The sequence below is a fragment of the Megalops cyprinoides genome, chromosome 10, assembly GCF_013368585.1.
Source record: "Megalops cyprinoides isolate fMegCyp1 chromosome 10, fMegCyp1.pri, whole genome shotgun sequence".
NCBI lineage: Eukaryota > Metazoa > Chordata > Actinopteri > Elopiformes > Megalopidae > Megalops > Megalops cyprinoides.
Window position 1 is genome coordinate 15246719 of NC_050592.1, and position 21923 is coordinate 15268641.

At 36.9% G+C, this 21923-nt stretch overlaps 1 protein-coding gene across 2 annotated transcripts; it reads left to right on the forward strand.

Moving 5' to 3' along the window:
- The first annotated feature begins 6855 nt into the window (after nucleotides 1-6855).
- ica1 (islet cell autoantigen 1) lies at nucleotides 6856-20295 on the forward strand. 2 transcript variants are annotated; one of them, XM_036539104.1, is made up of 14 exons: nucleotides 6856-6967; nucleotides 8630-8659; nucleotides 8815-8986; nucleotides 9806-9878; nucleotides 10388-10511; nucleotides 11561-11759; nucleotides 13018-13143; nucleotides 13253-13351; nucleotides 14827-14939; nucleotides 15407-15456; nucleotides 15744-15818; nucleotides 16836-17099; nucleotides 18063-18152; nucleotides 20164-20295. In XM_036539104.1, exons 1-14 carry the CDS (start codon nucleotides 6900-6902, stop codon nucleotides 20283-20285), a joined length of 1605 nt encoding a protein of 534 aa, XP_036394997.1. In that variant the 5' UTR covers nucleotides 6856-6899; the 3' UTR covers nucleotides 20286-20295. The 2 variants fall into 2 exon arrangements, with proteins under 2 accessions (XP_036394997.1, XP_036394999.1); XM_036539106.1 differs by lacking the exons at nucleotides 13018-13143; nucleotides 13253-13351; nucleotides 14827-14939; ... (3 more) ...; nucleotides 18063-18152; nucleotides 20164-20295 and having other exon boundaries at nucleotides 11561-11765.
- Nucleotides 20296-21923: the final 1628 nt, after the last annotated feature.

Sequence of the window (21923 nt, forward strand, 5' to 3'; positions counted from 1 at the left end):
GCAGAGTTGGACGATCAATTGAAAAAGAGCACTATTTTGAAAGTTAGGATCTTGAACTTGCATCTGTAATATGCTCTACTCTAACTGTAGTAGTATTTGCGGCTGTAAAAAACACTGCCATCGTGGAGGTATATAGATATAGTCCATGCTGAAGTTATGATCTCAGTCTCTGGCAGGGGCTACGAGTGATCCAAAAAACATATGTGGCAGGGGGAAATGGTAATTCACAAAATCCCAGAGCTGCTCAAAAGAGCACTGGGAACCTATAGTATCAACCACAAAAAACAATCCAAGTTTTATCATCCCTTGAACTGTGTCCCCAACTTGTTTGCCCTCAACCCACTGTCACATCACTCAAACAACAGAAGGTTCTGACTCACTGTGTTCATTAACGATCCCATGGTGCTCTTTGCAAGGCATTGTCAGCCTGCTGTCCTGGTCAAATTATAAAACCTGGCTTTCTCTATCTGTCCCCTTAATTATCCCCTACTGTTAACTGGCAATGCAATCACTTGCATCTCTCCTCTGGTGTTTGAATAATAGTTAAATATATATACGATGCGTGAATGGTGCTAATAAAAGTTATCTTTATTGTGTATATGCTTATAAGTAAGCATATTGTTAGAAATGTATCGTGATTTGATCCAGACATAAATGCAGACCATAGTGACATGCTAATACTTTTGCAAAGCCCAATTTTCCCTCTTGGAATGGTTTGAAATGTACCATAGTTGCCCATGATCAAATCAGATGCATAAATCAGAGTGGAGAAAATAGTAAAGGCCATTAGAAGAAGCACACAGAACAATAAATAGACTGACTAGGTACTAGTGCAAGGAAAGCTTGCATGACTAAATTGAACTGACTAGATGGAGTCAATGTCTTATGATCTGGTGCTAAAAATGTCTGAGAGATAAAATGTGTCTTGTCACCTGCCAGTCAGTGTTTTCTTAGGGTCTCAGTAAAGCATTTCTGTTGAACAGCCCCTCCCTCCTGCTACAGAATCAAGAACTAGTGGCAAAAATCAGGAAAACCCAACAAGCAGACAAATGCTGACAAGTTTAAGGAGTCAAAGTGTTTAATGCTTGGATCAAAGACTTGAGGAAGCTGTCTGGCACATTAGGTGTGAGGAGAAAATTTTACGAATACATGCAATGTAGAGCAGCGAGGAAGATCTCCCAATGTGAGCATGCCTAAATCCTTGAAATAGAATTCTTTCACCCCTGCTTTGGTAAGCTCAAATGGTGAGAAAAACAATTAACATTCTGAGTGCAGAGGGGGTTTCATTTCATCATTAGCCTGATGTGTAGCCAGCTTCATCTGAGCTTCGAAACGCAGATGCAGTATAGCTGCTCTTTCTGAAAGGTGTGCGCTGTGGCATTGATATTAGCAATATGGACTTGAAACCAAGCCAGATTGTTGCAGGTTCAAGTCCTGTGTGGGACATTACAGTGGCATTCTTGGCAAGTTCATTTAAATGTCATTGGTTAATGCTAATACTTACATAATGGATAATAAGTATTTATTATTGTAAGCTATTATTGTCATTGTTATACATTGTTAATCATTTTAGTAACAAATGGTGGCTAAAATAGTTTTTGAAATATGAATAAGGTGAACATACATTCACACAGATAAGACAGAAGACTTGAACATTTGGACATTTTTGGCAAATATACAAATATTGAATCGAGTTCAAATTGATTAGACAAGTAAAAGGCTTTGAGGCTGTAGGGTAGAAACATGAAAAACATGCCTACTTGTCTGAAGTTCCAGAAGGGAAGTGGCTTTTGGGTGGACCCCAGTCAAAAGAGGGAGTAATTAGAGGGAGCAGAGGTCACTGCTGGGTGGAGTGCACCAGATGAAATGAAAATCATGGAGCTGAGCAATAAAAAAGGTAGTGTGACAACTGTTATTTATGAACTCCCAGCTTCACTCATATTCTCTGTTTATAATATTGTTTCACTGCAGCAGACAAGTATGGATGTTTCACCCACTTGCTCTTTAAAATATCATGAAAAGTATTTTTTGTACCTGGTACATGTACTGTACAGTATATCTCTCACCTCCAGGTCTGGTTTTCTGATGATAGCGCTAAGTTGTATAATAATTTCCCCGCATTTTTTTCCCATCTTTATCTTTTTTCATTTCCTCTATCTGAACAAAATATGTCCGCTATATACTTCACAGTGTAATCTTAGGCTGAACTGTTTCATTTAAATGGGACCATTTTCAGGTTCACCACCCTTTTCATATTCATGCATCAACTCAAGGTCAGGCTATGCAGCCTCTGCTATTTCGATCCTAACTTCTCAGGCTCATGTTGAATAGATTAAATATGCGTTTTATAGTGCTGGAAGAGCTTTGAGGTGCACCTAGAAATCAATATACATGCAGGACTATGTATGCCATAACATTATGGCACTCAGTCTGTATGGGAAACAACAGGTTTGTACTTTTTTGATCTTGATGGGTACAGAAAGGGTTGTCATTCAGATTGAAAATCCATCACAGTTGATCCAACATTACTCATCCAATATATATAGACTGTACATAATTCATTGGCAATATTTCAAGACAGCTGCATATGTTGACCATTTACAGAGTCAACATACTGTTGACTATCCATATTGTTCCAAGACATTTCAAATATGATATAGTGTGCATCCTAAGTTAGCATCTGAAAATGTATATAACCTAATTGTCATCAACTATATCACAAGGACATTGATTTGCCTGCCCGAATCATGCCCCTACACACAGGTCAATTAAGTCCAGCATCTGAGGGCTAGACACTCTCTGGCACACATTAAATTGAGGGTGTCCTGGATTGAACCCTTTGTATTTGTAGCATGTCTGTAGACTTGAAATAGTCACTCAGAGTACACCAGTGTGTCTGGCCACCTTTGACATTAACATTTCTACTATCAGCATGTCTTCGGCCTTCATGACATTAGTCACAGTATTCAATTTGTGGGTACAGAATGAAAGTTTTCTGTTTTTTTGCACACTGGTGTTCAATGTGGTGTAATCACCAGACAGAACACATTACGGCTTCCTCTACAGCAACAACATGAACTTAAGGACTGTCACTACTGATCATATGACACATGCTGGCTGTGTTGATTATGTGAATCAAATATTATTAGAATAACATTAGTTATTCAAATGCATACAGTTCCTCCAGTGTGTCTCACATATTAAATGCATTTTTAATATTATGTTTTTCTCGCAAAATATGAGTGAACTGGGACTTGATTGAGGCCTTGACTTAAAGGCTTGCCAAGGTGCCTCTTTGAATCATTAAAAAAATTCACCATGAGAAAGTTGTCAGCTTTAGCAGGAACTACACTTTCTGTGAAATTGGATGTATGTAGTCTCTTATTAGGTGTTTCAGTGAAAGAAATTCAGAATTAGTGTTGGCTAAGTTTAAAAAGTCAGTATCTAGTCCACAGTTAATGATGAAATCTCTCTTTGGCATTCTTCTTGACAGCAACGTGCTGAACTGACCTTTACTGCTCATTATGGGATTGGGGTTTTTGTTGAATAGTACAAACAGACCAGTATCTTGGTCTGAAATTCCATATAAGTAGTCTGGATACACCTTAGATCAACAAACAGAATCAGAAAATGATATCACTGTTATGCCTGGATCACATACAATAAGGCTTCATTACCATAAATTAATTATCAGAGATGAAAAGATGGTGAAACAAATGGCAGGTTATTATTTTGTTAGATGATTGTCTTTTTACCGTGAATAGAGTGGCGGGGTGATATACCACCCGAAGGGGAAGGCAGTACACCATGAGTACAAGATGCCTAGTCTTTTCACAAAAAGGTTGTGAGATGCTGAGACACAGAAAAGACAGATATGTCAATTTCAGTCTCTGAAACAGTATTGACTTGAAAACTGCTTCTATGTTTCTGACAAACATTTGGTATATAGTATTCCACAATAGTAGGTTAGAAAGGAAAATGGTCAATCAAAGATTGTTTCAAGCCAGTGTTGAAGATGCTGAATGTTTTTTTAAGGAAATTGATCATGGGAAGGAAGCACAACTCAACAATTCAACTGAGGCTGGGCGCCATGTGCTGAAATTAAACAGAGGAGTGAAATATTCAGTTTGCAGTGAATATTTAGCAGGACAATTAGTGAGCGCATTTCATTCACAACTGTAGAATATAAATGGATTTTAAATGTGGTGTGACCCATTTCAACATCCACATTCTCCCTTCATTCAGAACCTGTGTGAACACATCTAAATGTTTAAAATGATTGCCCTCCAGATAATACCACTGGTTAATATGAGCTTTATTAAATAAAATAGTAAACTAAAATCAAACTAATAGAGCACATACTTTTCACCTGAAACGAAACATTGAAGATGAAACGCTTACACAACTCAAAAAAGTGAATGTGAAGGATTATAGGAGGCTTTTCATTAGCCTGCATAACGTGATTCAGACAATAATTAATCTTGCTTATGTTACAGCTGCTATTCTTCTGCTTGGGATTGTGGGGAAAATGAGATTAGGAGAATGAATGGAGTTTGACATAAATCCGTTTCGGCTTTGAGTTGAAATGGAGCCAAATTACAAGCTAGACTATCAGTGTTTTCTTCCATTTATATGCACCTCACAAAAACCCTCGTTCACTTCTAAGTTAAAAAAACACGTTTTTTTTTTTTGTTCAATGTTACACTGCCCTCTGGTGGTGAAAAATAATAAACACTGTCTATATGCTTTCATAATAGCAAACTCCATTTAGGTTTACAGTAGTAATACTTTTTGTTGTTCTGCATGATGTGAAACATATATCAGTTCAGACAGCCCAGATAAAAAGTGCCATTAATGAAAATTGTGATATAAGTCCTGTTTGAAAAAAAAGTGTCTTATACACGGTGAGCTTGCATGTACATGACCAAGCTCCTGAAGTATTTTCAGTATTATTATTGATGAGGTCCTAGAGGATATTCTTATTTGCGATAATCTTAGGCAGTGTAGATTATATCATTACTCTGTCCCTTTATATAAAAGCCTGCTGTCCCATCCACCAATTTACAATAGATTAAAGCCCATGACTAATTATTTTTCTTTAGATTGAAAAAGGTACACCAAAAGAGAGTCAACTTTTTTCATTCTACACTGAGCAAAATATATATTTCTGCTTTAATTTGGCCTTGCTTTAAAATTTATTTCCACCATCCCCAGCCTCATGCCTAGAACTTTTACAGGCAGGACATGAATCACTCTGCTTCCAAGTACTAGATCATGTCTATAACCTTGGGCCATAGATAATGCTACTCTGTGAGTGTGTGTGTGTGTGTGTGTCTGTCTGTCTGTTTGTCTGTCTGTTGCCATTTACGAGAAGACCATGTTTAGGGGAAAAAAAAAACTGGCCACATTTCCAGCCTGGAGGCAGTGATATTTGTTTGTATTGCAATAGCTATACAGATATACAACAAAATATAATTTTATCAATTACTAGATATCATACAAGTTTTTGATTTTTTGGCTGCCTCATTTTAAATAGCAACAATAATATACTTTTGAATGGATATTTTTAATATATTTTTATATATTTATTTATTTTTATATATTTTTGTATATTTCTCTGTTTGAGACAAAGTTTGATTCCTCAGCAATCTACCCAATGAATACATTTTGTGTGAGGTAACCCAAAGTATCATAACATGTATCAAATAGGTATGCTGAAAACCTTGCAGGGCATAGGCCAAGTTTAATGCAGAGGTAATTTAATCAATCTCACCTCTTTTGTGGCTTTTGCCAGCTTTAAAAGTTTTTTGTTAATGAATAAAAATACTATACCTTGTTATAGTGTGTGTTTTTAGCAGGAGATAAATAATTTCAACACAACATTAGACCACTAACACTAATCTCTCAGTAGACTGATGTCATTCTGCATGCTGTTAAAGGCACAGCCTTAAATGAAAACATATAAGGTCTTTGTCCCCTCCTTTGTCACATACTTGAAAGCCTTGAACACCCAAAGGATAAAGCTTTACTTCAATGATTGACTCTGTAGGAATCAGGTACTCCATATAAGACATTCTTCCAGGGTATAGTATTAAAATTTATCTTTTAAAGTGGCAAAATAATACTGTCTCATACATAACCATATACACAAACAAAGCATGGAGTAGTACAGAAAGTGAACAAAAACAATGAAACAGTTTGTAAATTTTTATGCAGTTTTCCGTGCGTTTTGCAGGTTTTTTTGTTTTTGTTTTTGTTTTGTTTTTTTTGTTTTTTTTTTTTTTGTATTACAGCTTCTACAGCATCATTTCCACCATGTAAACTCCTAGAAAATTCTTTCTGGGAAATGATATACTGTAGATAGTTTTAAAATGCATGCTCTCCGGTGAAGTGAGTCATGCTGCACAAACTGTGAACCATATAGAGAGTTGGTCTGGGTACAGCAAAAAATTGTTACAGCAAAATAAATACTTTTTAAAAGCATGATACTACTGTTTTGCTGATCTAATGTCAGACATTGGATTTAAAGAAGTACTGAATGCAGAAACATTTATTTAACTCGTGTTTAAACGTCTATATGTTTTAAATAGTCCCACATAAGCAATGTTTCCCTATTCCCTATTCATGACAAACGTTTCAGCAAAAGCAGGTTTTTAAAATTGTTTGGCAATTTTATTTGGTAAATGAAATGTACTATCGCAGCTACTTTATTTATTTGATCGTTTATGAATTTCAATAGAAGAACGACTCCTTCCCAATGTTTGCTTAAAGGCCAGGTGCAGGGCTCCCACCCAGTAGGCTGGCACGACGTGATCAACGTGGTTCATGCATGACGTCAACACTCATTCAGCGCAGTGTCATTACCGCACTATATGTAGCTGCTGAAATGTAGGCTTTCAATGAAATTATGTAGGACAAACACTGCAATTACATTTCACCGCCATCTCAGCGACAGAAAAGTCGCATGGTACGTATATTTTATATTTTTAAATAGGCTGACATTATATTGTTTTTTTAGAGAGATGGTAGTATTGTGTATCTCAGCACACTGTCATCATTCGCTGCTAATGATAGCTGTCCATCGTGTTAACCAGGAAAACAGGCTATTTATTTTGGTGCGGTTCGAACAGAAAATCCAACCCGATTGATAAAGGCACAAAGAACCATGAATTTCTGCTGTGAGTAGTTTAGCCGCATTATTTTTCACGCATCTTCTTAACGGTGAAAGAAGATGCACCGAGGACCGTAGAAGATGTACACAGAGCTAGAAGATGGTAAACGATGGCATCTTCAGAATCGCAAAAGGCCTGCCGTAGAGATTCTGTCGCATCTATATATAGCCTATGTTCGCTAACGCTGACTGCTATTCATGCGTGGACATTGCTTGATGCATGGCATCTATAATGGTAACATTTGTCATAAAGCATTAATGTGGATGATTTCTTTCTCCGTATAGATCGGAATGTAAATAATATACATACAAACCCGTTCATTTGTTGTAACGCCGTGAGCATTTTCCTGAACAAGACTATCGTTTCCCATTGTCTTAAGAGGTATTCCTCTGATTGCCGTTGCATTTAAAGACAGCCCCAATACGCCTCAGTAGCCTTAGGAGACAGTGGGCTTTCCTGTGATAAATACTATTGTGTATGAGTGGAGGAGTGGGTGAGGTGGGATGGCACCACAGTTGTGTAGAGAGGCAGCAGTGCACCTGTCTCCTGTCCACTTTTGTGGTGTCTTTGGCAAGGGTGTGGCTGTAGCCAGCCAGATAATAACAGGTTCTTTTCAATGTAATCATGTTGAAACAGCATACCTGCACCTAATTCAAGGACACTGTCAATATTAGGCCCCCATATCACATGTCAGGCACACCATCCAATACTCTTCTGCTAGAGTTAATAAAGTCAGTGAATAAACTTTAGATTGTGAAGTTCTGATCAGTATATATAAAGTATGATATATATGTTGAACAACATTGCATATGTGTATTTCATATTGGGAGGAATAAAATATGTATTGTATTATAGGTCCCTGTTACTGTCAAGGAAATTTGAAGTACTTTGTGATCTGTAAATTAGCCAGTTAGTTTACATAAATCCATGTTACTTTGAGAATTGGGTGTTATAATGATTAAAACATTTGTGGAAAATTTGTGTGAAAATAATGGGCAAGAATATAGTGTAACACTCCCTTAAATTTGCTGCTAGGTCATCATAATAGATGCACAATTAACTTATGATACATACTGTACAGTAGGCCAAGTGGAGTAAGCAAGTGATATAGCATGTATGCCAAGGGTTCACTCCAGGTCTCTGTTGGGCATCAGGCTAAACCTAGTAGAAATTACACAGTATTAACTGAACTCTATTGCTAATGGACAATGTTCCACTTTGGAAAAAAGTAACATATATGTTAGTATATTCTAGGGTTTAATCTCCCCTGTGTTGACTGAAATCTGGTCTGAATAGTTTTTACCAATAGAGTCCTACCAAACACATTCGCTGGGTTTTACTTCCTCATAGAGCCAGCCTTCAGTTCCTTTAAATGTGTCAGTTGGGTGGACCTTTTCAGGGGTGAATTTTTTTTTCAGTGTTAATTTCATTAAAATTTAATATTACTTGTTTTCCAGGTTCTACAAAAACATGGAGAGCAGAAATTAGTAAGTATAAGTAAGCTATTTGAAAAAAAAGTAATGTTAAGTAATGTCATTTATTATTATTACCTGTGTGCTTCAGAGAATAGGATATATTTAATTTGTCTCATGGTGACTGAAGGCCATCTAACCACAATATTTCATTCCCCATATCTCTGCAGTGGATATTCTCGTGAATACTACGATCGCTTTGTCCAAAGCCAAGACTCGTCTGTTGTTAACAAATTCCAGCAGAAATACTGGAAAACCAAACAGACTCTTATCAAAGTCACAGGAAAGAAGGAAGATGAACATGTCGTGGCCTCAGACGCCGACCTTGATGCAAAACTTGAGGTGAGTCTTTGCTGCTGTTTTCATTGCCTTTTATCTCTACAATAGATGCTGCTTTCATTGTACAAAATAGCAAATTATTTATTTACAAAAGACATTATATTGGTCATTTAAAACAAAAACTGTACTGATGTTACTATTGATAACTATCAATATCAAAATTAGGCCATTACACTGAACAATTTGGCTCAAATCTCACACTGTGTTAAAACAAGCACTGTTCCAGTGCAGTGACACTTCTGTCCTAAATTCTTTTTGCAGACTCATGTAATTCCAGTGTAGTGAACATGCAGTGTATTCCAGGCCATCTCAAATATTTGTCTAACAAGATTTGTGTTTTTATCATGTAAGACCAAAAATTATGAGTTGGTAAAAATCCAACAAATTTCTGATGGACTAAGATGTAATTATACATGTTTTATGTTCTTTAAACTGATTTTCTGCCCGTATAAAGTTGTCTGTCATGTACCTCTAATGAATCCAGTCCCTAATAACCAAAATGTTTCAACAATCAAAGCCTATTTGGCTGTACAGCATTTACTGCTGTTTTCTGCATTCATTGAAAGTGGTGAATACTGTTGCTCACAAAAAAGTTAGACACAAGGCACCAAAGAGTATCATTGATTTAGAAACCCAGAGTTCATTGCTGTACTTGTTACTAGGAGTGACTGACTTCACCAGCATATGGACAGCCTAAAGAGTGCTATTTATAGAGCGTGTGCCAGATTCCCTGTTTGTGTTCAGGTGGAGGCTGGACTATGCATCATCAATAAGATGTTACTTTTATTTTGTGTCTGATGTTATGTTTCTGTGGTGCCATAGGTGTTCCACTCAGTCCAGAGAACATGCATGGAGCTTCTGAAGGTCATTGAGCAGTACCAGAGAAGAATCTGCTGTGAGTATATGCCTTGTAAGCCTAACATGATCCCAGCGTATGTTCCTATAGTTTACCAACCTGCACCACCAGCTCTCACGGTTTGGAGAGCTCCGTAGTGTCACAGCTTTTACCCTGAGTATAAATTACCTCAAAGTACATGGTTACCATCATAAGCAGAGCATAATGTAGATGCAAGCCATTTGAATTGATGTGAATGAAGCTGTTTCAGTTTTGCATCACTAGAGGTCACTACCATGGTACTTGGTCTCGTTAATTCATTTCTGTGGCAGACACCCTTCTGCAGACATACAGTTTGATCTTACTCTTTCAGTAACTCTCATCACAACTTTATTGCCACACTTTTCGCAGAAACAGTTCCAACCCTCTGTCTAGTCCACTACTCTAACAAGCTCTCCATATACTGCCTTTCTGTAGTTATGCAGTCCTGTGTGCAGCAGTGAGAGCAAAGTTGTGCTTTACATGAGTGTGTCTCACAACAGTACAGTAACTTTTGATCCTTCTCCCAGTTTTGTCACAGGAGGAGAATGAGTTGGGCCGGTTCCTAAGGTCACAGGGGTCCCAGGACCGGACCCGCGCTGGGAAGATCATGCAGGCCACTGGAAAGGCCCTCTGCTTCTCCTCTCAGCAGAGGTCAGCCCTGGGTCGTGACCGCACATGCCTGCAACCCCACTGCCAACAGGGATCCACCATCACCTGGCCTCAAGCCTTTGGCACCCCCTTTTCTGCTGTTTCACTGATTAGAACAAATTATAATATAGCAAAGCTAAGAACTGTAATGTGTAACATGCCCCATTTTTATTTATTCAAATGTGTAGTAGCCGTGGCGGTTAAGAGGTCTGTCATCACTCCTTTCTCATTCACTGTAGTTGTTGTTAAGCCTTTCTGCCCCCTGCCCCCACCCCCGCACCCAGTTTCTCTAATAAAAGAGAGAACACCCACACTAATGTCCTCTGACCATGCTGTGACGCATACTGTGCACTGAACATTGTTCTGTGTAAATAGACCGTGATGAATATTTAAAGTGCGGTGAATAATGCATGTAACTGCTTTTGATGTTATCAGTTAACATTTTGTTATCTAGGACACATTAAGGGTTCACTACCTTCTGAAATGGATTTGGTAATTAATTGCAGCTCGTGTGCCTAGTATTACTATCAGTGAGGTAAGGTGGTTTGGTCCACGCTCGGCATTGACTGTAGTTTTTGAACGGGTCTGATAAACTGTCTAAAACTGTCTTACGAGCTTCCAGTTTGGCTCAGTCAGAAAGGTGTTTATTTCAAGTGCAGCTGAGCCCCACAGGCCAGGTTTGATCCCAGCCATGTCATCAGCTGACAATAAACGAGGACCTAATGCAGCAGAACAAAGTGGCAGAAGAGGAGGCAAGGTCAGGAATAGTCATATAGTACTGTTGTACTTTTGTCTGGTAATATTTGCTGAGATGTCATAATTAGCTGCAGTGTAACTCAGAGATTTGCTGAGAAAGTCTCACCTCTTATTTGACCTCAGTGTACTAAACAAAAGTGACATTTGCCTGTAGAATTTAGAGTCATGTACATCACAGCTGACAAATCTTACGGCAACGTATGGATGGCTGCTTTCTAGTGGAAATCCAGTTTATTGAAATGTGTGTTGTTATCAGCGTAACCCAGAATGATATGTCACTGTATGTTCCCCCCAAGGCTCGCTCTCCGCAGCCCCCTGTGCCGTCTCTACCAGGAAGTGGAGACATTCCGCTACCGTGCCATCTCGGACACCTGGCTCACTGTAAACCGGATGGAGCAGTCCAGGACGGAGTACCGCGGTGCGCTGCTGTGGATGAAGGACGTGTCTCAGGAGCTGGACCCAGACACGTACAAGCAGATGGAAAAGTTCCGCAAGGTCTGAGAGACCCCTGGAGTCACGGGTGTGATTCAGCTCATTCACATAGTGCTGCCTAAGGGCTGGTTTCTGTTCTAATATCTGTGCGCAGATCATCAAGACAGCTATACCCAAAAATAAAATATGTTTGTCTTCTTAATTTTTAAATGATGGAAATCCCTCATTCACTTCCTCTGAAGGGATCCAGTTCTTTCAGAAAGTGAGTTTAACTTTACGTTGATGTGAACGCCTCTGTGAAAAGTGCTCTCTGAGCCCTCAAATGAAACCTGTATGAGACTGTAGACTTTTTATATTTTGAAGAGGTGAAAGATGTGGTGCTGCTTGGGTCCCTAAAAGACACATACAGTGTGGTGTGTGGTGTAATTTTTTTAAATATTTGAGCCGAAGACAAGCCAGCCTCCCACCAGGGCATATTGCCACCTACAAATCAGTTAAGTGTAATAAAACTTCCAGTTGAAAATCACCTAACAGGAAATACAATTCCTTTGGCTTTAATTAGAGTCAGTCATCTGGCTCACTTCAGTGTCAGCAAGAGTTTGTTCATACTTAAGCTCCCATGTACTAAGTTGAACATTTAGGAAAAAGTCTAGTAGGCCTAAACATTCTTTCATTGTGTCTGACTGAATCACCTGGATCAACTGTAAATGCAGGAGTCCAACCATTTCTGTAATCTGACCATTATGGCCTCTAGAAAAATAATCTCGAAAGGAAATGACCGCACACTTAAACTGCCCTCGAAGTCTTGTGGTGACTGTCACAGAAAAAGTAGCACTGTGCAGTTAGACAAGACTTGCCACTAGAGGGGGCAATACCCCATGAAATAGCAAAAATTTCAGACACTCTAGGATTATGGGAAGCCTATGTTGTTTTATGTAGTTCAAAATGATCACCCCAAGTGTATGAGGCTATTTACAAAAATTTAACCATCTCTTCCTACATGTTTTGTTACCCAGATTTTCTATAGAAGTATGTATGCTTCAACATTATTTTTTAAGATATCCACTAAAAGGTAAGATAATATTTGCAGTGCCATTACTGATGAAAATACAGGTGCAATTACCATGTAATATGTACTACCATTGGTTGTTTGGTAAAAAGAAAAATTGTATGCTGAATCTATTAATCTTCTGCTTTGTAAAATCTCCTCCAGGAGCAGTATTAATTTAATGTAGGCCATTTTAATTGGAAGCATAGTTATGTCTTATAAATGTCAAAATGTTGTAATACTAGATATTTTTTTATCTTATCTTGGCTTCAGGTTCAAGCTCAAGTGCGTCTTACTAAAACAAACTTTGACAAACTGAAGAATGATGTCTGTCAAAAGGTGGATTTGCTGGGTGCCAGCCGCTGCAATCTGTTGTCCCATGTTCTTACCACGTACCAGGTACAACCAGACAGCCAAATGTAATCTACCCAACTTCTTTCCATGTGTTATACTGATTATAAATATTTGAGTGTTAAAAGGACATGTTTCTTTATTCATCTCACTGCAGACAACACTCTTGCACTTCTGGGAGAAGACGTCCCACACCATGGCTGCCATCCATGAGAGTTTTAAGGGATACCAGCCATATGAGTTCACAACACTCAAGGTACTGTCAAGATTAAAGAGTTTATATATTACATTTGTTTGTGAAATCCATTATAGGTGAGCCTCTTCCAGCATCATGGCTTCATTACCTTATCTGTATAGCTTTTTCCATGAGGAATTTAAACACACAGCTGTGTTGTTATGCTAATATCCTGACTCATAGAATGAGTCTACTGTATATTTTGGACATAAAATTGATTACTCTAGCTAATTTCTACGTATGTATATTAAGTAACTATATATTTACTAAGTTATTAAGTTACTCTTAATTAAAAAATACATATTAGTTACGTTTGGTGCAGATGTCCTTACTGTATTTGCATTGTCTCTCACTCTGGCATTGTCTGAAATATGTGAAATACAAAGCATATTACAGGTTACAGTTATAGTTACAGGGATTGTAGTGATTTTAATATGTGTAATTACAGTACTATTGCTAATAATAATAGTAATCATTATAATTATAATTAATGTGCAAACGTTGTTATTATTATTTTCATTGAGTACTTGAAATTTTGTATGGGACAATAAAACATTTTGTATGGGACATTTAGAGGACATTCTTTTCCATAAAGTTACACACATTTTATAACTGGATGCCATTGTCATTGACAGGTATGTTTCAGATTCTAACATAAGGTGATGACTTTGAAATTAGAACAAATAGAATAGGGTACAATGCCTAGCATTAATTCTGCTAGTATATTTGTGTGGTCATGCCACTGAGGCAGCAGTGAACATGTATGTTGACAGGATTAACAAAACCAAGTTGAACACTATTGTTATTACCTCATTGGCCATGCGTAAGAGCATCATCTTTTCTCTGCTAAAAAGATATTGCAGCCGTCATGTTGATTCTCTGCTTTAATTGACAAAAATTATATACTTAAGAAAAAAAATTATAAATCACTTTCATTGAATGAACAGAAATTTAGTTACATAGAGAATAATTGAAAGCGTAGCCTATCCAGAACTGTAAAGCCTCTAAGAAAAACATTATATGGTGTAAAAATACTGTACATACTTGGGAGTACCTTATTTCATTAAAAGGAAATGGTTTACATGAAAATATTAGGTTGGCCAATGTTAAATATAAACTAATGTAAGTATATTCTTTAATGAAGGAAGCTGTGAATATCATCACTTTAAGGCCTCTATATTCATACAGCATGTAGTAGGAGATTTTTTTTCTTCATCTGTTCTAGCTTACTATGTATTAAATTGAAATGTCCTCTTATTGTATGTTTAAAGAATAATTCTGTGGTTTGTACATCGACACAAATTTTCCCAAATACATAAATAATTAATATGGTTACAGCAAAATATTTAACCTAACATAATATCTTAATTTCCTGTCACAAGCTGCGTATTTCCTGGCATGTAAAAAAAAAAATCTGCATGTTTTGTGCTTTTGTACTTACTTTTTCCTAAATTGATATATGTATTTATATATTATTTATTTATTTCTTTTTGAAGACCTTACAAGATCCTGTCAATAAATTGTTGGATCAGGGAACGAAGAAAAAGGGGAAGAAAAAGATGAAAGGAAAAAGGGAGGATGGAGAGAAAGTGGCGGAGACAGATGATCAGTAAGTCACACTGGCAGCCTGCTTGTTCAGGGACTGTTACATCATTATACAGTTACAGGTGTCTACTGAGCACTTCAGCCGTTCACAGTCAGTATACATGAGGCCAAATTAAATGGAAAAAGTACAAGAATCGTAGAAGACTACAGAAGGACACAAACTGAATGTACCTTTTCTGTTCATTATTAAAAAAAATTATAAGACACTTTTAAAGTATTAGACGAAGAAGTAAATAGCACGTGAGTCAGGTTTGGTTTTATTGTCTCTTGTGGCAATGTGCAATATGTAATGTGGTAAGATGATAATCATTTTCATGAGGCATTCACTTATAGTAAATTCCAAGAGTATATATTATTATATTGTTACATTTTTAATTGAATTGTCTCTGTCCACCAACACCAGCTGAGAGAGAAGGTGACTTTCATATGACATGACGAAACATCGTGTACATGTGTTTTGTTTATGTGCAGACTTATTTCAATAGATGAGATGAATCACAATAAGGATTCCTGTCAAGGAGGTACAAAATCATTCATTCATCATATTTTGTTCATATTTTAAAATATTTCTCCCTTACAATCTCAAATGTTAAATATATGATTAAATATGTTTGTATTATATTTTTTTATTTAAAATATACCATTCAATATTTAAGTCAACTACAAACTGCAGAAGAATTCAGTCCGAGCACTATTTAATGTTTGTACAATATAGTACATGTACATGCTTAAATTGTTGAATAATTTTATTGGATTATGGTGGAAATGTTGAACTGAATGTCTTGAGATGCCGTCTCCTCTTTTCCAGGCGTATCTCCAGATCAAGGAAGCCCAGGACATCAGCTCTGTGAAGATGTGGGTCCGGATCTAATGCAAAACAGAGGTGACGCTCCTTACCAATATTCCACAAACCTGGACATTCCCAGCTCCTTGTTTGCTTCACAACTGCATGATATATTGGATTATTCCATATTTTTCCCATAGGAAATTCCATTTTTGTAACAAGTAACATCATCAGGTCCTAGTAGTCAGTGCTTGGTTCTTCTGTACAGTGACTGGTTTTGTCATTTAGACAATTTAGAGCCTCATTCAGCCACATCCCCCCCCCCCCCCCCCCCTTGCTCACTCGCTCACTCGCTCACTCCATACTGAGAATGTGAATAGATTTGCAAATGAGTCTGATGTGCATTATTCCGTCAGTCCGTCTCGCTCGCAAACAGACCATCTGTCCTTGCTATAATCTGGGCTTTTTTAAACATTATGGTCGCATTGTTTAATTTAAATCCACTGGACTTGGCTTAATGCGGCTGCATCACGCCAAACAGTTTGAATCGAGCCCCTTGTTTATGATGGTGTTATTGTTTCCATTAATTGCACTGTAATTAAATAACATGTCTGTCTAATTGTTGCTCAGAGCTGTAATTATGAGGATAATTCAGGCATGGGGTACAGGAACTCATCCAGTCTCAGAGAGCATCTTTCAGAGGCATAAGACATGGCATATGGCACCGTCTATCCCAAAAGCAAGATTATTAAGGATTAGATTTTAAAAATGCCCTGCGAATTACATTATGATTACCCAGGATTTTAAAACAAATTCCATTTTGATATTACTGAATACATTTGTTGACATGGTGTAATTATCTCAGTTTGTAATTGACTTGCATGTCACCTTATAGAGTATTAAGTGTTAACACCACTTTTTTAACTAAGAAGCTGTTTATATGTCTGAACACTTTTTTGTATGCATTCTTTTATAGGTGTTCAAATTCAATATGTGTATGTAAAGCCCTACGACATTGAAATTGTGAAGTCTGATGAAAGTCAGAGCTATGACCCTGTGTTTAGAGAGTCCTAGAGATGTCACTGTTAACGAATTGCCACCTTGTTCCTCTCCCAGAACAAGAGGATCTGCTCTCAGAATACCATGATCACGAGGGCGGGGAAAAGGACGACATGGCCTTGCTGAATGAGATCCTCAACAGCTCGTCTCTGGATGAGGGGGAGTTCTCCCAAGAGTGGCGGGCAGTTTTTGGGGAGGAGGATCCTCCAGGAAGTGCGAGTGAAGCGGGCCACATGGACGTTCACCATGAGCAGTCGTCCTGTTTCCTCCCCTCCCAGCTGCTGGACCACAACATGAACAAGCTGCAGTCCCCATTCACCAGTGAGCTCTTTATTATTGTCACATTAAATGGATCACGAATATCATTCCTCATTCATAGTTTTGCGAGTGTTTAAACCCATAAAGAATATCTTATTTTAATTCCATACATTTGATTTAGATATTTTCACCAGTATTCTATACGCTGTTTTTTCATTTTATTTATTTTTTTGTTAAATTTGGGGGTGTCTTGCATGACGTGTATAAGATGGTTTTGGTTTTCATTACCATAAAATAATTAAATACAAGAAGCTGTTAAAGCAAATCAATCTGATTGTCTTACACAGTGCGAGGCTTTCTAATGTGTTTCATCTGACAACCATGTTAGGGGAACAGAGTGAGGAAAACAACTCAAACAATGAGTTTGAAGGAAATATTCTGAGATTCAGACGAAGTTCTCAACATTTTGACTGTATGAAGCAAAACCCTGGTGGGAAAAAGGATCTGAGGAGCCTGGTAATCTCTTAGCAAGACCAAAAAGTCTTACTGAAACATTCATGAGTGAATGACCTCTTACACGGTAATCTGTCGTTAGGTTAGCAGTACAGGGGGAAATAAATGTGCCATGAAATAGTGTAGCTTGCTACAATTAACAAGTATAGTATTTAAAATATTTTTTGTAGTTATTACTTTGGCATAACAGTTCTGGATGCCTTATTTTTAAACGTGGAGTAGATTTGCTGAACCCTTATACAATGTTTATTTACACAATACCCTGTGTTTCAGTTGTGGTTACACCAGTGGTACAATTGGTAATCTAAATATGAGACAACTGTATCATAAAGTCTTACTTTTGGTACATAAAAGTCTACATGACTGTGGTTCCTTTTTTCTACTGTGTTGTGCTTTGAATAAACATATTCAGTGTCCATACTAAAAAACTTCAAAAACGTTTTCCCACAAATGATGCAATGGTTAGAGTAATTATTCCCTCTAGATGAGTCTGAATCTTACTCTCCATTCCAGATTGGGCCATGAGCATTCCACAGCTTGTCTCCCAGGCAACAGAGCCATCATCTGGAGCCAATCAGGACTCAACCAAGTCAACAGTGAGAGGTAAGTCTGCGCTTGATTGTACAAAACATCTGACGATGGTCTTCTTGATATTTTTCTTATGATGTTCTTAAGAAAGTATTACATTCCCCAAATTATTCTCTCTCTGTTGGTAACAACTTTTTGATTAATAAATAGAAATTCTGAGAGAAGTTGGATTAACCCTAATAAGCAAACTAAAGTTCCAAATAAACATAGTATAAAATGTTTTTTTAACATTTTTAAAAGGTTTCAACATGCACAAGCATTTAATAACTTTTTATATCCAATTTAGGTATATTCGAGGATAAATTGATATGTAAATATTCAAATTGAGAGATTTAAATAATTATAACAATTTAACATACAGTAAATTGTGTCTATTTGTTTTGCAATTTGTCTACAATTTAAATTAAGTACTGTACCCACAATTAATATTTTGGACTCTAGTATTGGTTATGCAAGGTTTTCTAAAATAAGCCATGTAATTAGATGTGAAGTTTATAGAAGTTTTTATTCCACTACATTTTGCTGCAAAAGTGCTACTCTGTTTTTTATATACCTCTGCTTTTCATTCTGTAAATACAGAATCTAGACATAAATTTGACAGAGGAAAAACACTTTAATTCAGGTAAACCTGCAAAGTCATCTAAAGGAAAAGTGCAAACCTTATGCCAATGGGCTCAAAATCCAGGCAGGACCTCTTTGTAAAGGACAAGCCCAAAATTTTAGTCTGTTGAATCTGTTTGAAGTCTCTCTGACATTTTGCAGCACTCAATTGGTTTGTGTGTAGATTAATGTACATTCATTCTGCAAAATTATACAGGTCAAAAATGTATTATGTGTTTGCACAAATTTACTTTAAGTAAATTCATCTTTTTTTTTGTAACGTTAGGCTTCTGCTGATCAGACCTGCTGTGATTAAGCATGACGACAGCATGCATTACTTGCAAAGTGCACAAAGAAGCCTAAAATTATAGTTTTGGCAAAGAAATATATCAGGCAGGCTACATTTTTTATCATTTTGCAATCTGTTTTGATTAAAGTAAGTGATGCATTTCTGTCAAGTGAAATCCTATTGTTAAAAGGTTAAAATAATACCATTGCCATACCATTAATTAACACATTTCATCATCGAAAAAAAATTGATAATCGCCCATCCCAGCCATCCACTACTCGACAATCAGAAACGTGTATCATTTACATCCCTAATAAGAACCAATGTTCTGAGTATTTCTGGGTGTCTGTAGAAATAGTTTTTTGTGTTTCTGTACCAATACTTTTATTTGCTGCTCTTCCCACAACTCAGTCAAAATGTCCTTGCTCTCATTGGTCAAAATGCCTATCACTGTTGTCCTGTGGATTTAAATGTCTCACTGGGATGGGAAAATGAAACCAGTTAAACATAATTGCATTCAACAATGAAAATATGCATCATGAACTGTGCGGTATTTTAACAAAAGTAGTTGAACAACTGAAGTACTAAATCTGTAACAAACTGAAACAGAAATCTCAAAAGTAAAGTTGATGGTGATATGGCTTATAGACTACTGTATTAAAAAAATACAGTTTGTTTGCAGATGAACCAGTTTCCTTTTTTATCACATGCACTGGATTAACATAGCAGTAAACTATGCAGTTGGAGGTCTGGGAAGGGACATGGTCTTGCAAACAGTACAGGACAGAATTTACAAAACAATATCAAGATTTCATAGCATTAAACTAATGTGTACAAAAAAGATTGATTTCAAATTAATTTTATATTTTTATGGCATTTTACTTTTGTTTTTTATTGATAAAATATATTGGGTGGAAAGTCATTTTGAAACACATTTCCTTCTCTTCCTAGTGTCACTTTGTATTGCTGTGTAAAATGCACTTACAGCTTGTAAATACTGTAACTTTTGAAACCTTTGCGAGCGTGATGCCGCTCCAAGGAGAGAGGTGGAGTGACTGCAGCAATAGTGAGTAGGAGTGTGTCCTGGTTGAGTTAAAACCACATCCACCTCTCTTGCTTCTGTTCCTGACTTCACAGAAACCTCTGAGACGTCTAAAGATCTTTCAGCCTGGTTCAGCCTTTTTGCTGATCTGGACCCCCTGTCTAACCCTGATGCAGTTGGAAAAACGGACAAGGAGCACGAGCTGTTGAATGCGTGAACTCACCTTCACTCCCGGTTCCTCATATTCTTCTCTTTTCTTTAAAGTGATTTTTGTTTGCAGTTGAAAAAAGGATAAAAAAAAACTCAGTGGCAACCTGTCTTATGCCAAATCACTAAACCACTGTAGAAATATTGCTTCCTAGATGTTTGAGACATTTGTGCAAATATTTAGAGTTGTCAGTGATGACTTCCAGCAAGGCTGGATTCATTTGAATAACCAAAGGATGCATATAACCTTTTCTGATAGGATTACCATTGCTTCTTTCATTAGTTAGCATCACGATTTCATATATATCACCAGCACTGGTGAGCCATCAATGGGTTATGAGTTATGAGTTAATCCTCCTGCTAAAACTTAATGAACAGAGCTCTCGGTTAATATGTCTGAATATCAGTAAACAGTGCACAGCTCTATACAGTCAGACTAAATGTCAAATTTGTAAAGAGACAGCCGTATGTAGAGACAGGCCTTAAGGGAGTGGAAAGATGCCGTCTCCCCCACAGACTGCTCATCCCTTATTCCTTCTTACTGATTTTAATGGTATCTAACTGACCCCCTATGTGCTTGTAAAATGCTGGACTTGTATCAATACAGTGACTAAATACTGAATCAGAAATTAAAGCGTGAAAGCGTGGTGCTTTGATGGTTTTTTCAGTTGTAACCAGGCTGATGGTTCAGCCCAATGTGTGAAAACCCAATTACTATGATGTATCATTCAATATATTTATCACTTGTGAATTTTAATTTTTAATCAGTTGGTGGGGCAGCTGATCAAACAGGTCAGATTGGAAAACAGATTATTTTGTTTGTAAACTGATCAAACAAATCAAAAAGTTTCATCTGTTTGTAATTTGGTTTCATTGTGACATTTGCATAGTTTGAGTTAGCAAGATGTTGCCTACCTCAGACAATCAGATCATTTTAAGTAGCTGCCAATGAACTTCTAACTTCGAACAAAGTTAGAAGAGGAATATTAATGGCACAATTCACTACAGACCAAAATTAACTAAATATACTTGTATACCTTTTATGACACAACATAATATATAAATATTTATATATTGTGTTAATACATGAAGAAAGATCCGTGTAAAATTAATTTTAGCACACATTTCAATGAAAGGGTTTTCCAATAAAACATCACCCACATTTTATGGTTGTAGTTCCTGTCAGTCTTGTATCAAAAAAAGGACAGCAACAGTCTTCTATATACTATCCACATTAATGAGAAAGTTACCATTTCATATCTTATTTATTGCTGTAATTTGTTCTTGCAGATAAAAGTTGCATGCTGGGTGTATTTTAAATATATGTTCTAACTGTAGAAATAGACAGAAAATTTGAATTTACAACATAGATATCTTTTGTCCACTATCCTGTCATCAGTAAAGCTATGCCAGAGATGCCTCATATTATCTCTGGGGGATCTTTTGCTCCTGAACTTCTGACTTAAAGAGTAGGTATGAGCACAGATAAATGTGAATGGTTTTTCAACGTTCCAAACTCTCTTTGGTAAAAGAAGGCTTCATTAAGGTAAAGTGCTTCCTCCCCTTTCTTTATCAAAGATTACTGTGTACAACCAAACAAAAACTGTCAAAATGTCGACAGTGCTGCCTCTAAATTATGTGGGGATTT